Consider the following 17,344-nt stretch of genomic DNA (forward strand, 5'->3'; position numbering starts at 1 on the left):
TGCGTCCAGCTGCCTCCAAGCTGGGTGCTGTTGCCGGTGGGAGCTTGTGCTTATCCACCCATCTCAGCTCTACAAACCCCAGTGATGTGGGTGCTTGAGCTGGCACACACAGAGCTCATCAGAGAGAGGGCTTCTAACAGAAACACAACTGCTCAGGGTCCTCCCACACTGATGCAGGGACCCCAGGGGAGACCCTCCCATGGGAGAGAGGGCATCTTGTCAAGTTCCAGATCTCAGGGAGAGGCCATCCTAATTGGGTGTACTGTTGGCTTTGAGAATTTGCATGGGTGCCTTTGTCAGATATGTTCTTATGATTCTGGACCTGAACTTTGTCCAGTTCTTTTTTCATCCATTGAAATATTCATACTTTTCTTTTCCATTTTCCTGATGTCGTAAACTCAGTGATATTTCAAGCCCTGAACCAGTTGCGTTTCTGGGATGATCCCTAATTCGTCTTGATGTATTATCTCTTTTTTATGTTTAGTTTCATTTCAGTTGCTAAGTATTGTTGAGGTTTTTAAGTATCACTAAATATTTAATTTTTAAAAGAAGCTTTGGGTTTAGATTTTAAGAGCTAAATTTACTTTTGTCATCTGTTTTGCAGGATGTGTTCAAGTCTATACTATGTGGTGTACCTTCAACTCATTCAGAGCTCTGTCAATAGCCTCTCAATAAATCCGAAAGATAAAAGTAATGAAACACGTATATGGGCTTCCCTGGTGGCTCAGTCATAAAGAATCTGCCTGCCAATGTGGCAGATGTGGCTTTGATCCTTGGGCAGGGAAGATCCCATGGAGAAGGAAATGGCAACCCATCCAGGTAGTCTTGCCTGGGAAATCCCACGGACAGAGGAGCCTGGCAGCCTACAGTCCATGGGATCCAAAGAGTCAGATACCATTTAGTGACTAAACAGTAACAGCAACATCCACAAGCCCCTGGCGTATACCTGTTATACAATCACACATTTACTTCTGTATCAAAACACTTATATTCTGGACAGATTTATATATAGTCCCCTCACATGCACATAACACTCACACTCATGTACACCACACACACATACTATACACCCTCCACTCAAAGCACACATACAACATATACACAATCACATCACATACAAAAACACACCACAGACACCTCCGCCCACAGTCACAACACACTTATGCCACATGAATGCATCACACACACACACACACACACACACACACACACACACACACAAGCACTTCTGTCTAGATCTGTGACTTGGCTCTTACCTCCTAAACAGACAAAGTGTGTGTCCCCAGCCATCATTTCCATACACGAATTTTTCACGAGCTGGAACAGAGGGGTGGCAGGGTCAGGGAGACTGATAGCAGGGACATGGGGAAAAGGCAGCCCACCTCCCCTCTCATGTTTAGCCCACACTCACCGAGGCAACAAGCTTTTCTGCAGAATTGAACTCATCCATCCCATACATTTGGTCCTTTCTTTCTACAATATTATGTAGCTGGAAGGGAGAGGAGATGGTTGGCACACAGCCAGGGGTTGAGCACACAGCAGGTCCTGGCCCAGGAGACACGCTCTTGCTTGCTGCCATGTTGGACTCCAAGGCCACACCCTGGCGTCTGTCAGCAGCCCACCCTCAGGGAATGGAAAACTTCTCCACCCACACCTCTGGTGTGTAGGTTTACACAACACTTGCTATTCATCTGCCATGACTACCTGTTGTCCAAACACTTGGGCTGGGGTCGAGGGTCATCCGCTAGGTGACCCTGGGACAGCTGCCTTTGAATCTTTCCCCAGCTGGGCTCACACGTGGCACTTGGTTATCTGCTCTGAATTACCTGATCTCTTTCATAGTCTTTTACACCCAAGCAGTAAACCTTGGCCCCCATATCCCGAGCTTGTTGAGCCTAAGAGAAAAAAAGTTTTGAGTGGAAACACCCAAACACATGGAGCACAAAGCTGATACTGGTGGACAGGACTCACTTCCTTCTTTGTGTCCTGTAACGTCCTTGGTTGCAGTGGCCCCGCAGTCAGGGTGATAATCAGGCTGGGAGCACTGCTCTCTGCAGAAGAAGCAAGGAGTGGCCTGGTCAGAAAGGCACCTGGAGAGACCTGTTCACACTGCTAGGCCCCCAGCACTGCTCCCGCACCTCTGCCTGATCCAAGTAGCCACTATCAGATGCCTAGAGAGGAAAGGCCTTAGCCCAGGACCCACGTGACAGGTGAGGAGCCTGAGCCTGGCTCAGAGTGCTTTCTAGTGACCCTCACTAGGGCAAGGTGGCACAGCCTTTATCCTGAATGGCAACTGCAGCTACTTCCCTGGCAAGGACAAGCCTCTCAGCTGAGCTCAGGGAGGAGCAGCCAGACTGACCGACACAGGCTTGGGCAATGGCCCCGCCCAGCTCCCTGCCTTCCCAGCAGCCTGTGCTTCCTTCCCGATGAGGCCGCAGCCCTACAGTCTACATGCCGGTGGTTCTGGGCTGAGCACAGCCTTTCCCACTGTTGGAAACACGATCACAGAACAAGAGTCAACCACAGGGGAGAGGCTGAAGGGGCAGAGCCAGGGCCATGGTGGACAGAGTGTGGGCAGGCAGGGGCACCAAGGCCTCTGCTCCCCAAACTGAACTCCGTCCCCTCACTGTCCCTGGAATTTCTCTTTTCTTTTTCATGCAGCTCAACTATAGGTCAAGTACTTGATATCTAGTAAGAACCAGGAATTTAATGCATGACCCCATGTTGTTCTCAGGAACATCCCTGGGGGAGCTTTTCATCCTCACTGTGGGGAGGAGGAACCTGCAGCACAGAGAGGGCAAGGAGCTCGCTCCAAGAGTCAGCGCCAGGAGCTGGTTGAGGAGGGTGTGCACCAGCCCTCGCTGAGGCCCGAGCTTGGCTCTGTCCCACCTGAGCACAGTGACGTCAGCGGGCAACTTACCTCCTGAGGTAGCTTGTTGAATCTGTTTATTTGCCTGCAACAAATTGAAGGGAAGTTGGGGGAAGGCAGTCAGATGACCAGATAATACTCTAAGAACTTGACAAAGCAGAATAAATTCTCAGAACTGTCTTTGTACCTTTATCAACCCTTCCTGCAAGTTTGTGGCTCCTGTAGGCACTATATTCTGCAGTCGGCTAAGACCACGACTTATTTCTTGTCTGAAAAATCAGAAAACAGGATAGAGGGAGATGCTGGTTGATCATTAAAAAACAGCCCAGCTGTCCTGACACCATTCTCCCCTGTGCAGACCTGCCTGGACCAGAGAGAACACAAGAGGTCCTGTCCGCCCGTGTCTCTGCCACTGGCAGGACCTAGGCCTCGTCTCTCATCCAGGGAGCCTGGAGGATGCAGCTGTGCTGGTTCCGTAACTCAGGGCTGGCTTTCGGAGTGCTCCTCTCTGTCTCAGGCATCCAGACCTCAGGGGGCTCCAGCAGGGGCCCTGCCTTGACCATCTGTGTTGAGAGGGGAGCACCCGGATGTGCACCTGTGGATCCAGCACCCCCAACATGACTGGCCGTACTGCTGGCACATAAGGGGTCCCTGGTGAGGGGTCCCTAATGAGGGCATTATCCTCCAACAGGGAACGCTGAGTTTGAGAAGTCACTCTGCTGATGCTCCTGCCCTGTCCCCCACCCCTGCCGCAGACCCCTGTAGTGACTTGGTCCCTCCAAGCCACTTCCGTCTCTGGATCGGCGCTAAGGGCGGTTGTCAAGGTGCTCCATCAGAGTCTAGGGCTCTTGGGCTTCTTGTGCTCCTGAAGAAATAGACCATAAGCTGGAAAAGACGCCCGAAGACTGTTCATGCCAGCAGAAAAGCAGTGATCCCAGGCTGCTGCAGGGATCTCTGTTGGCCTCTGTTAAAGCAGATAGCAGGGGATGGGACTGGGACACACCAGGGGGTGGGGCTTATGTTCAAGCTTATCTGGTGTGATGGCTGAGCTGTTACAGAAAGTCTTAAAGAATGTGGTACCTGAAGGCAAGTGCTTGCCTCAGGCAGAAGGGATTCTGCCATGAGCTGAGATCTGAGAGCCCCTGGTCCTGCCCTGCCTGACCTAGCATGGGAACTGAGGAGGCCTATGACCAGGACCAGTGGAGGCCAAACCAGGCCCTGCCCACCCCGCTCTTCCTGTCACTTTTGGGAGGATTTCTTTTATGTTGACAGCACCCCCAAATATGCCAGAACTCTCATCCCTCCACAGTGTCTGGCCCAGATCTGAGATTCTCCAGGCTTCACTCCTGCCTGAGCCTAAGTTTTTCTTAGGCTGCCCATGCCATCTCTCCACTGGTTCCCCTGCCCTCTCCACTCAATCCCTCTTCCCAGCTCCATGCGTGGAGAGAATACTAGCCTGCTTATGCCCTCGTGAAGCCTTTCACATCTTAAAACTCCAAACCTTTTATCCCCTTCCCTGATCCCCACTTCCCTTCTGACACTTTCCCTTGAGAAAGACAGCCTCACCTCCACTCTCCAGAGAGGACTGGGAGCCCCTTAGGGGTCTCCCCCACAGGTAGCTTGGTTCAGACTCTGAATCCTCTGCCTAAAGGAGTCAGCGGTCCTCCTCTCCCCAGTGGGCAGCTCCTCTATCAGAGGCCCCGTCTCTCTCTCTCTTCCGCCTGCCTGACAACTCCCCCTCACTTTCTGCTTGCACCTCACACTCACTCAGGTCTCTCTCTCCATAATGCAGACCACAGGGACACACAAAACCACGCCTTCCCCAGCTCACTGAACAGGAAGCCCCAGTCCCTGCTTCTCCTGGGAGCCAGGCCTGGGGAGTGCTGTCTCCATGCACTGGCACCCCCACACTCTCTGGGTTTCAGTCGTTTGCACTATGAGCGTCTTGAGCTCCTGGATGCTCATGAGCTCCCTATCTTCCACCTCAGGCCTTTGGGCATGCCTAGGATGCTGCTGTGTCATGCTGCCCTCCTGACCCCAGCCCAGCCTGGTATTCAGAACCACACTCATGGGCTCCCTTGTCTCAGAGCCACCAAGGGGTCAATCCATGGAAGCTCTAGCACTTCATCACGCCCATCCCTGCCGCCTGATCTGACTCTGCCTCCCTGCTTCCCGCACTGGCCCTGAGCAGAGACTGACACACAGAGCAGGAGCCAACACAGGCCAGTGTTCACAAAGGGCCCGCATCTGCTCCTCCAGGTCCCAGGAGTCCTCACAGTGAGCCAGTTCTAAGAAATGAGACAAGGGCTGAAAGGACAGGACAGGTGGAGGATAGAGTTTAGATAGGGTGTAGATATCTAGCAGGATGTGGTCTCTCAGTGCCAGCTCAGCCAGAGGTCAGTGGGGGCCAGGGAGCTAGGACTGCAGGATCAGAGTAGGCACCAAGGGGAGCCCAAGATGGTTTAGTCTGCACCCAGTGGGTCCTCAGCAAACCCCTCAGTTTCGTGACCCCTCCCACCATGCCTGCCTTGGGGTATTGAAACAGCACTTGCCTGTCTGAGGTGAGCTTCATGACGGTTTTGCCCTGCGTGGAGGAGGTGATGAAGGACATCTGCAGGTTAGGGCTGGAGAAGAAGTATGCAAATGAAGCCAGTGAGCGGCCATGACGCGGGTGCTTGCCAGTTTCCCTGCTCCCATTCCAGCTCTTCTCCTTGGGGCCATTTCCTGAACCCCAGAGGTTCCTACACCTTAGTAGAGGATTCTGAGGCCTGTTTGCTCCACCCCTATACTCCCACCCCCACTCCAAATCTCCTTCTCTCTCTCTCTCTCTCACACGCAGGCACGCACATGGGATGTGCACCAGAAGATGGCACCCACCCACTTTTGCATGAGTCTCTCAGCTGGCCTCTTTTCTACTCTAACAGTCTTTGTAACGTCACTCCTTTTCCCTCCTTGCCCACCTTCCCCATGTCCTGTTCATATCAGAGAAATTATTCTACCTTGTTTCACCTTTCACACATCTTCCCCTTCTCCTCATCCAGTGATCCTCATTATTTTTCATCTTAATTGCTGCCATAGGTCCCAACTGTGCTCTCTACTTGTCTTGGCTCTTGTTACAAATCATTTTGACCATTGCTATCAGACTTTTCTACCTGGAGGACATCATGTACCATATGAGACACTTAACTCAAGAATCAGCTATAGCTCCATATTGCTCACAGCCGGAATCCTAAGCCCCTTGGCTTGGCATTATGAGCCTCAGTGGTTCTGGCCCCATGCTCTCCTGTTCAGAGTCATTTCTCACCCTTCCCCTGAGTTAACCCTACTGTCCAGTCAGAGAGACCACTCACCCCATCAAGAAACCTCCTTGATTGTTCCTGTCACCCTGTCTTTCCCCATTCTTTGAATCTAGTTCAAAATTTCAGATCCCCTAGGAAGTCATACTTGGTTTTTAAAAAAGAAGTCTTGCTTTTCCCTTAAAGTTGCAAGTAATTCCTTTGCACATTTCTTTTAACCCTTGGCACCATTTAACTCAGTATTTGGTTACTGGTTTGCCTGTTTCTTAATCTGTGAGGTCTCAAGGGCAGACTGTGTCCCTTACAATGTGGCTTGACTCAGAGGCAGGAGCCAAGAAATGTGCTGAGACCTGATAGAACCAGACTGATCTGTTCTTTCTGCTTCAGAACATGCCCCTCCCCGGGCTCTGTGCTCCTGACCATAGAGACGTCTATGAACTCCAAATCTAGAGAGCTGTGTCCCCAGCCCAGAAGAGGAAGACCCAGCCGTACTTTGTGTACTTCTTCACCATTTCATCCACTAATTTGTTAATGTCCTTCCAAATATTATTTGCCTTCTGTGACCTGAAAACAAAGAAGACCTGAGTCAGAGACATGAGGGGCATCCATCCTGTAGGTGGAGTTTCTGCTTCTCCAGATTCCAGCAGAAACTTTAGAAAATCCTCCCATCCCAGGTCGCACAAGGCTGCCACACTTCCTTAGTGACCTCAGTGGGTCACCCTAGTAAAAATCACCCTAGGGTCGCAGTGATTTTTATCACTGTGAGTGCTGGGGAGGCTGATCAACCACATTCATGTGCAGGGGGTTGAGGGACTTTGGGTGGCAAATCAGGAGGGTCAATTGTTTTACTTGGGGCTCAAAGACAAGAAAAGAGGGATGATGTGTTGGTTATAAAGGCCTCCAGTGATTCTGCTGTGTTGGCTCTCACTGTCCCTCACTTATGGGCACCCAATAGGCACTGGCCTCAGGCCAGGGAGGGTGTGTTACTCAGAGCTTTTATTTCCATTTCTTCTCATCAGTCTGCAAAGCTGAGCCACTCTGGACACTGAGGGCCTTTTCTGGGACCACTGTCTGGGGAAGGGCTGAACATGCCGTGGAACACTGCTGCCCTGGCATCATGATACCCCACCAGCAGGGAAAGCCTCAGGCCCTTCTTTGGCCTTCCAGATTCTTGTTCCCGTTGTCTTAATGTTATTGCCAGGATGGAGACAGAGGAGGCTGAAGGGTGCTGTGGCCTCAATACCCCTTCTGTCTAGGTGGGAAGTAGCTATATGTGTCCCTAGCCACTCAGGGTTCGAAGGTCCTTGCAATCCCACACCTCTGCAGGCTGTACTAGGCTAGGTTATGAAGGGCAAATGTAGGTCTTACTGGCTAAGTGTTTGTCAAGGTTCTGCACATGGTACGGCTGTAACTGAGGCTGGTGCCCTGTCTTGGGCTCTTTTCCAGTGAATGTGAAAATGAGTCTGGGGAACCCACCACAAGCTCCTTTCTTTCACCTCCAGTGACCATCATATTCATAAATATGCTGAATGTCAAATGTGTGATTCCTTTATACCCAAGAGGACCCTTCTCTTTACCTTTCCTTCTGCCCTCTAGGTGGCATCTAAATCTGTCAAGAGATGGTGAGTACAGCAGCTGTTGGATTACTCTAACAACTTGAGGATTATCATTTATGGAGCACGTATATACCCATCACTTTATACGCATGATTTCCGATTCCAAAACGCCCCTATGATGCAAGTAAGAAAACTGAGGCTTTCACAGGTCAAGGAATTTGCTAAAATTTCCAAGGATACCATGGATTTAAGCTCACATCTAGCTGCAAAAGCCATGTTCTACACATCACACTTGTCAGATCTAGGTGTTATGGTTGTGTCTGATAATTGCTTTGTGGTGAAGTGTCAGATCCTCTCAGTCCACTCGTAACACACACTTTCTCTTGGAAGCTCCTGTGCTAATGTGTCAGAAAACTTCCTAAGTACTGGTACCACGTTCTACTTTCCTTCTCATTACTCCTACCTTCTGTGATTCCTCTCAGTAAAGAGGATCTTCAAAAGAAGGGTTTTCAGGAAACAAGTACCTTCAACCCATGCAGCTTCTCTGGGAGAATTTCCAGTTTGTGATTATTTTGAAAGAAGGTCTAGATTCTAGAACATATGCACACACACACACACACACACACACACACACCCCTATGAGAGCGCATGGACAATGGACAACACCTCAGAGATCTACAGGTCCCTTAGAAAAGGCAGCATGGAGCAGAGCAACTATATGGGCTTTTGACACATAGAGCTTTAATCATGATTTAGTGCCTCCTCCTAAATGAAAATAAAGAGACGAGGATTACCAGAAATTTGAGGACATCTCCACTCTTAAAACTTTAGGTCAAAGTTTTAATGATATAGTGATATAGCTGTGCTGAGATTAGAAGTTGCTGGGGCAGGATCATGCAGGGGAGCTGAGTTATAAAAATGTTAAATTTTCCTCCCCAATGGCAAAAAGTCAGTAAGGAACTTGCAAACTCATACAGCAGGAAACAGCCATCAGTACAAGCACTGTATTAGAAACATGATCATAATACCAAAAGAAAAGTCTGGGAGATTTGTAGATGGCTACCTTTGGGGAGTGGTATCAGAAATGAAGGAATTCCCTGGTGGCTCAGACAGTAGAGTCTGCCTGCAGGCAGGAGACTCACAGATTTTTTTTTTTTTTAACATTGTAAATTTTATAATAGTGTCTGATTTTAAATTTATGTTTAAGCATGTCATCCTAAATTAAAATATGAAATTGCAAACAAAAACTTGTAGCATGGAGAATGGAACTAAATGGCAGATTCTAAAACTCCAAGTCCTCATTCTCCCATGGACACATTGAGTAAACAACAATAAGCCGTCAGCACCAACTTTGTAGGAACTCTGGAAGTGAGAGTGTTAGTCACTCAGTTGTGTCTGACTCTTTGTGACTCCATGGACTGTAGCCCAACAGGCTTCTCTAGTCCATGGAATTCTCCAGGCAAGAATGCTGGTGCGGGGTGCCATTTCCTACTTTAGGGGATCTTCCCGACCCAGGGATCGGACCCAGATCTCTTGCATTGCAGGCAGATTCTTTACCAATAAGCTGTCAACACCAACTTTGTAAGGACTCTAAAAAACAATAAAATGTTAACAATAAAGCAAATGTGCAATCACGAAATAGTTCTCTTCAAAACGGCATAAGAGTTTTGTGGCAATTTTATTCACCTTTCCCCTACTCCTTCCCTGGTACAGTGGCCATTTTGATCTTGATCAGTGGTCCTGTTGCCAAGTTCTGCTTGATTCCAGAAGAATCAGTGTAGATCTAACTTATGAATTATTATGTACATCTCTTTAAACCTGTTTGGATGAATATTAGAATGCTCAAAAGTAGGTGTATACAAGTGAATTAAAAAAGCCACACATATGCCAGGGCTAGAAAAGTCCCGAGCAGACCTTTAACTTTTCCCTTGGGTGGGTATCTAGGCTCAGAGCAAGCCTATCTAAGTGGTGGAAGAACGGCCCCAGCAAATAACCATTCTGCAATGGTTGAGAGAAGTGCTGTTCTGCCTGTCTATCTTCTATCTCTCTCTGTTTATTTCTTTTGGGGATGATTTTATATTTGTTCAACTTCTGGAAAACTAGGAAATCTCTATCAAAAATTAGCTGACTACGAGCTAATGAAACAGCAATTCCAGTGATTACAGACAGCAAGGAATATTATTTGCAAAAGTAGTTTGGAAAAGTTTCAATATAAACTGCTACATACTTCTAAAATATTATTCTACAATAACAGAAACACACATCCCAACAGCCAATGGGAAATTCTGACTTCTAGAATAACCACATTATAGTTTAAAAACAATTTTCAACAAAATATACAAGGAAATAGAACGTTGCTCATTCAAAAGATATAAATAAATTTACAGAAGCCATTCCCATGGATACCAAGGCTCCAGACTTTCTAGACAAAAACTTGAAGAAGCTCAGAGTCAAAGGAAAATAAGGACAAATAAACAAAATCAGGAAAACAGTATATGAGAAAAATGATACTATCAACAAGAGACATAAATTATTAAAAGAACAAACAAATTCTGGAGCTGAAAAGTTCCATATTTAAACTGAAAAATTCTTTACAGTTCAATATCAGATGTTAGCAGACAACACAAAGAACCAACAAAGCTGAGGACAGGACAACTGAAATTATCACGTTTCAGGAGTGGAAAGAAAAAGAGTGACCCAGCAGTCCCACTGCTGGGCACACACACTGAGGAAACCAGGAGGGAAAGAGACACGTGTACCCCGGTGTTCATCGCAGCACTGTTTATAATAGCCAGGACATGGAAGCAACCTAGATGTCCATCAGCAGATGAATGGATAAGAAAGCTGTGGTACATATACACAATGGAGTATTACTCAGCCATTAAAAAGAATACATTTGAATCAGTTCTAACGAGGTGGATGAAACTGGAGCCTATTATACAGAGTGAAGTAAGCCAGAAAGAAAAACACCAATACAGTATACTAAGGCATATATATGGAATTTACAAAGATGGTAACAATAACCCTGTATACGAGACAGCAAAAGAGACACTGATGTATAGAACAGTCTTATAGACTATGGGGGAGAGGGAGAGGGTGGGAAGATTTGGGAGAATGGCATTGAAACATGTGTAATATCATGTATGAAATGAGTCGCCAGTCCAGGTTCAATGCACGATACTGGATGCTTGGGGCTAGTGCACTGGGATGACCCAGAGGGATGGTTTGGGGAGGGAGGAGGGAGGAGGGTTCAGGATGGGGAACACATGTATACCTGTGGCAGATTCATTTCAATATTTGGCAAAACCAATACAGTATTGTAAAGTTTAAAAAAAAAAAAAAAAGTGAAGCGAAGTGATCAGTGACCTGGTGGTGAAATGCTTCTAACAATTTTGATTTGGCATTTCCTAATTCAATTCTTTGGAAGGAATGATGCTAAAGCTGAAACTCCAATATTTTGGCCACCTCATGTGAAGCTTTGACTCATTGGAAAAGACTCTGATGCTGGGAGGGATTGGGGGCAGGAGGAGAAGGGGATGACAGAGGATGAGATGGCTGGATGACATCACTGACTTGATGGACGTGAGTCTGAGTGAACTCCGGGAGTTTGACAGGGAGGCCTGGCGTGCTGCGATTCATGGGGTCGCAAAGAGTCGGACACGACTGAGCGACTGGACTGAACTGAACTGAACTGAATTCAACTCCATGTATGCTCAGATAAATTCTTAAAAATTAAATTGTGCCTCAATTTACCACTTAATATCAGAAATGGCAACTCTGAGCCCCTCTCCTTAGCGCACCCGGGGTGACACTGCCCAGAACCCTCATGTCTCTGATGTGGGTGGATCCTGAAGTCCTGCTTCTCTCCTCTACATCAATCCTTCTCTCCCTCCACCTGTAAATCTCACGTGGATACTCCTCTGGGGCCCATGTCCCTATTTTCTCATTGCACACACCTGCCCCCAGGCTCCTGTCTGTCTTTTCCCAACCTCTCACTGGGCCTCCTTGAACCATTTTTTCTTTTCACTCTGCCTCCTCCTCTATCTGTCCTCCTCTGATCAATCCTACCCAAGAAGAAAATAGAACATTGCTTCTAGTCCTTCTCTGGCCCTGAGCATCGTCCTTGCCTCATCTGTAAAACAGGGGTAATAACATTGATTCACATTAATAACAGTGATGAAATCACTTTCCTCCTCTACCCTTATCCTCAGTGTAGGGACACAGATGGCTTCCGCCAATCAATTCTGCCTGGAACTCTGTTGCCTCCACCTTCAAAAGAGCTCTAGTATCTGGCCCTCATCACCACCCACGCCCTACTGGACTGTAGTACCATTATCTTCACCCTAGATTCCTGCCCCAGGCCCCTCACTGGTCTCCCAGGAGGCCCTACACTTGGTAACCATCAACTGTGTCTCTTTTAGATCACAATCCAATTGTACATGTTCTCTGTACAAATAACATGCAGTTTCTCCCACTTCTCAGCTTCCAGTCTGTGAGCTTGGCCTTCCCGACCAGCTCCTTAGTATACTCTCTAGTTTTGATCTCTGGGTGGGGAAGATCCCCTGCAGGAGGAAGTGGCAACCCACTCCGGTATTCTTGCCGGAAAAACCCCGTGGACAGAGGAACCTCATGGGCTACAGTCCAAATGGTTGCAAAGAATTGGACATGGTTGAGTGACTAAGCACACACACACACACACACACACACACAGAGCGCTTTCCATTCTCCTGCCTGGAAATCCTCCAGTATGCTTATTCCCATGTAAAATATTGCTTATTCTCCCCTTTATTTATCACTTGTCTCTCTTCTAAAATGGAAGCTCCAGGAGGACAAAGACTTTACTGAATTTTGTTTTCTGCCTTATCCCACCTTCCCCCAATGGTGGCTAAAGTATAGCATTGCTCAGTGATTATTTGTAAATGGATGAATTAATAAAGGAGTGAATGAATAAACAGGACTGCTAATATCATGAGTGGAATGTCCCAGATGACTTCAAAAACACTAACTAACTGGTAGCCCATCTCCCCACCAAGGGCAGTGAGGGCTGGATCACGGTCCTCTGGAACACAGAGGAGTGTCCAAAGAGTGGGGCTCTGCCTTCCTCAGTATTTCCTCCCATAGTGAAAGTGAAGTCGCTCAGTCGTGTCCAACTCTTTGCGACCCCATGGACTGTAGCCTACCAGACTCCTCCCTCCATGGGATTCTCCAAGCAAGAGTACTGGGGTGGGTTGCCATTTCTTTCTCCAGGGGATCTTCCCGACCCAGGGATCGAACCCGGGTCTCCTGCATTCCAGGCAGACGCTTTAACCTCTGAGCCACCAACTAAAGTTCCTCCCATGCTTTTACTCTTTATTGCATCAGATGCTGTAGTAGGAAAACCACCTATGAATTGCCCTTCATCATCATCACAGCCTGGTGAAGTGGATATGAAGATCATTGTACAGATGGGGTCACTTGTGGCAGAGAGAAGTGGGTGACTTGCCCAAGCCAGTGTGTTTGGTAAGAGCCAATACATTGGAAAAGACTGTGATGCTGGAAAATATTGAGGGCAGAAGGTGAAGGGGGGCAACAGAGGATGAGATGGTTGGGTGGCATCACTGACTCAGTGGACATGAGTTGGAGCAAACTCTGGGAGATAGTGAAGGACAGGGAAGCCTGGGGTCCCAAAGAGTCAGACATGACTTAGCAACTGAACAACAATGTCATCCCACTGTAGCCACAATCCAGGCTTACTCCTGCTGACCTGGGGCTGGGAAATTAGTGTGTAGGGCCCTTTCTTGGCAACGCTCGGCTCCTTTTCCCATTTGTAGAATCCAGGATTCAGTCCTTCTACTCTCACCAGCCTCTGGGTTACTTCATCCAATGTCTAGGAACCTTCCCTCTTTCCAGTTGATTATATATGCAAATACTTTCCCTACTCTACTTCCAGAACTGTTTTAATAATGACAGATGTGCAGTAAAGGGATTTGGGGACTGTAAAGTGCTTCAGTGATACTGAGAGTCATATCATTGTTACTGCTGAATAAGTAAAATGCATCCTCAGCCCTACAGAGGAGTTGACAATGGGACCAAGGCAATATCTGCAGTGTGAAGACCTGCCCTTCCCTTTCCTTCCTTGAGGACCAGAAGGTACTTAATGAGAGGCCCAGGTTCCCCAGGGCCATAGGCAGACAGAGCAAACTATTCAGAAAGTGCACACAAGCATTCACATGGGTGTCCAAGTTGTCAAAGAAAGCAAGAAAACATTTAGAACCTGCAAATCAAAGGACTTGTAAGCAGTGACACCATGAGAATGTTTAACAGATGACATGTCAATCTCTCTGGAGGCAGTAGAAATAGAAGTCACTGGGGTAAATTAAAAAACTGAAACCAAACAAACCCAGAAATCACAGTGAGCTTCTCCCAAATGCCGAGAAGACAGCACTTGGCAATCAGCTGCCCCTCCAGCTGATTAAGGGACACGCAGGTCACAGATCCAGGTCAAGCTGATGGAGAGACTGACAGCCATCCAGAAACCCTGTGGTGTTTTGTTTACTTTCCAAAATATAAATGTCCCAGGGGACAAAGGCCCAGGGCACTCCTAACTCAGGAACAAGGAGGACACAGAGGTCTGTTCCTTGGGTCTAATCAAACATGAAGTGGTCCTGCAGACAGAGGTTCCCTGAAGAGCACCGGGGCCAGGCAGGAGAGCCACTCACGCGTCCACTATGAAGTACAGGTCAAAGGCACCCTCGCAGGATTTCAGCTTCTCCCAGGTGCTTCCGTGATGTCTGGAGCCCAGGTGGAAGCTTCTCGAGTTTGGGGGGTGGTGCAGGGATCTCCCTCGGCTAAGCGGCAGAGGCTGCAGCCCGAGCATCAGGAAGAGCATGGAGCCCAGCACCCCAGGCCCAGCGCTGCCCATTTCCTTTGGTACCCGCCGTGGTCCCACTGGCCCTGGCCATCAGGCCATCTCAGGCCGTGGCATCTGCTGCCTCCGCTGGTTCCCAGGGACCCCACGCCTCCACCCTTTCACCGAGGTGTGCTGGTGCTGTAGGCCCCCCTGATATCTGCCCGAGTGCAGAAGAGGCAAGAGGCTGGCCCTGGGGGATGGTCCCACTCTCTGCACAATCCTCCTCTGCCCCAAGGAGGCAGGGTTTGCAGTGGTGTCCCTTATGAGGGACAGGATGGTTGGCATGGTGACTTTGTGACCCGTAGGCCTGCTCAGGGTCCTGCCTACTGACAGTCCCAGTAGGGAGGCATGGGGCATGGGGGAAGATGCAGCTTCCATTTGTTCTTCATCCCAAACATTTTCAGGAGGCCATAATTCCTTCAAAAAGTCTGCCTTTTTGTCAACTGAAAGAAGGCAGCTGAGGTGATTTACATAAGAACATCACTGTTGGGTCAAGAATTGGCAGCCTGGAGTGCTGCAGTGGTTACTTGAGTGACCCAGTGGATGGAAGGGTGGGTCTAGAAGGGGAAGAAGGCCTTCAAGGGATGTTAGAGTTCTGTGTGAATGAGGGAAATTTCAGTTTTCTTCTTCTGTGTAGCAAATCATGCCAAACTGAGTCACATAAATGAGAACTATTTTATTATGCTCCTAGGTTCTGTGACCAGAAATCAGGGAAGGTTGAGTGGCCATCAATGGCTTGTCTCTGTGCTACATGTGCATACAAAAGTATAAGTCAAAAGTAATTAAAAAGCTAAGAATCTGAGTGTAAAACTTTTAATAAATATCTTAACTGATTTATTTTATTTTCTTCATTTTTATGTGCATAAAGAAAGAATGATGTATGCTAAAAATCCTTGTCTAATAAGCCTAGGTCTTTCAATATATAAAATATACATTAGAAGCGATCAAAGCATTTTTGGGGTGATATTTGAAATAACAGAATGTCTTAAATAAATGGTGTTTTGAAATTGAGGAAATCTGGGGTACTTCTCCCAATAGCCTATTAGGTTTTCCTGGCTTCACATTCTTCATGACACTTGGTACTGTTATATTTTTATATATTTTCCTATTGACTCAATATCTCTCTGTAGTCTTGATTTGCATGCTTCTCATTACTTATGGGATTGATTTTGGGTCCTTTCTGAAGGAGACAACAGGTGATAAGACATGTTCAAATTAATTCTTGGACGTGTATATGCTTGGTAAGCCTGGAATGTGAATGTGCATGCGGTCAGCGGCCTTTTACAGAGAATGTTCATGTGTAGGAACCCCACGTCTTAGTACCCAGAGTTGAAAGTCCCAGCCATGATCTTTCTTACACCTCTGTCCTCATTAGACACTTCTTGATGTTTCTGAGCTCATCCTATCTTCTCCTGGAGCACAGAGAAGACATTAGTTACTGAGTTCCCATGTCTTCACTAGGGGCCTGGTCTTGTGCTGAGTACTTTGCTGCCCTACTGCCATCTTCATGGCCAGCCTGCAGAGGAGACAATATTATCCCCATCTTTTCAGCAAGGAACTTGAAGCACAGAGAGATTAAATCACTTGCCCCAGGATTAACAGGCAGTAATTTGGGACAAAGGATCATATTACTATTTCAAAGACATTTTGGGCTCTTTTCAAAGAGCAGAATTATGCTAAAGTCCCTTGTGTCCCGCCCTTGGTGACAGATGAAGACAGGGAGTGAGACTCATCCATGTGTACATCTATAGTAACCAGGATGCTTTGTCCTGGCAGAAGCAGTATAGATATGTCTCACACAGCAGAGCAAAGCTCACCAGGTAACACTCTCTCTTGCTGCTCAGCAACAAATCCCAACTCCTTTTGACTGTAACCAGGACTCTCTCTATATGTCTAATTCAGTACACAAAGGGCTCTTAAAAATTTGTGGGTTTGGTGCTTTTGGGTGTTAGGCTATGGGGGCGGAAGTGATGAAGAGGGTCTGTAGAACTCGCCGGGAGTGGGAGGAATCAGCGGCAGCATACTGGAGGGCGGCTGGGAGCATACAGGTGGAGGGTGGTGGCACCGTGAGCAGCAGTTGTTTAGAAGGAAGGTATCCTGGCTGGGTTGAAAGCAGATCTTTGAACCACAGGGCTTCTGTTCACAGTGAAGCTCTGGTAGGCTAAGACTGCCGCACCTATGCTATACAAAAGAGAGGGAATAGGAAGTCACTCAGAAGACACTGGTAAACGATGGTCTCCTCCACTCAAGGGCATATGGCTCACTACCCATCAGGACCCACAGTGCTGGCCTTTGATGTCTTTTCTCTCCTTGGGCGCTGGCCTCCATTCTCTGCTTCTATTTGAGACTCTCTTCAGGCACTGAAAGTCTGCCCTGCCTTGCCCAGGAGACCCAGGCTTCAGACTCTGGACTTCCTTTGCTCTGGTGTTGAACTTTTCTGTCCCCCTTGGCTGAGAGCCTGGAGAGCAAGGATGAAGCTTGATCACAGCTCCAGCATTGCCCAGGTTCTCTCGGTCAGTTGCGCTAAGTGAATGAATCCCCATCATGACACTCAGACTGGACTCTGAGCCCACAGTGCAAGAGCAGACGGGTGCACCATTAGACGGGTGACAGGCAGTGGGGGTGCCAGCATCACAGGCTGTTTAGGTTGGGAAGACTGATTCAGGCCTTTTGGACAGAAAAATATGGTTGCAACACCAACCGCCCCTGGCATTTGACTGGGGCAAAATCTCCT

At 47.8% G+C, this 17,344-nt stretch overlaps 2 protein-coding genes across 4 annotated transcripts in view; both read right to left on the minus strand.

The window, feature by feature from the left end:
• LOC112444747 (uncharacterized) overlaps positions 1-14,869 on the minus strand; it is a 42,009-nt gene extending 27,140 nt beyond the window's left edge. For 2 of the 3 annotated variants that reach the window (XR_009493276.1, XM_024986889.2), the window contains exons 1-9: positions 14,420-14,869; positions 6,658-6,729; positions 5,422-5,493; positions 3,057-3,138; positions 2,921-2,954; positions 1,972-2,051; positions 1,827-1,895; positions 1,412-1,489; positions 1,257-1,317 (exon numbers count right to left, since the gene is read on the minus strand). Coding sequence is in view for 2 of the 3 variants with exons in the window: in XM_024986889.2 (XP_024842657.1) it covers positions 1,257-1,317; positions 1,412-1,489; positions 1,827-1,895; positions 1,972-2,051; positions 2,921-2,954; positions 3,057-3,138; positions 5,422-5,493; positions 6,658-6,729; positions 14,420-14,622 (751 nt within the window). In the remaining variant the exon portion in view is untranslated. Of the gene's footprint in view, positions 1-1,256; positions 1,318-1,411; positions 1,490-1,826; positions 1,896-1,971; positions 2,052-2,920; positions 2,955-3,056; positions 3,139-5,421; positions 5,494-5,868; positions 6,022-6,657; positions 6,730-14,419 lie in introns of those variants that run through there. The other variant, XM_059882700.1, reaches the window with a different exon arrangement.
• A 397-nt stretch (positions 14,870-15,266) lies between these two features.
• LOC112444750 (anthrax toxin receptor-like) overlaps positions 15,267-17,344 on the minus strand; it is a 41,975-nt gene continuing 39,897 nt past the window's right edge. Inside the window, exon 17 of the mRNA XM_024986890.2 lies at positions 15,267-16,791. Coding sequence (XP_024842658.1) covers positions 16,564-16,791 — 228 coding nt within the window. The 3' untranslated portion in view covers positions 15,267-16,563. The remainder of the gene's footprint in view (positions 16,792-17,344) is intronic.

The sequence above is a fragment of the Bos taurus genome, chromosome 28 (assembly GCF_002263795.3).
Source record: "Bos taurus isolate L1 Dominette 01449 registration number 42190680 breed Hereford chromosome 28, ARS-UCD2.0, whole genome shotgun sequence".
Lineage (NCBI taxonomy): Eukaryota > Metazoa > Chordata > Mammalia > Artiodactyla > Bovidae > Bos > Bos taurus.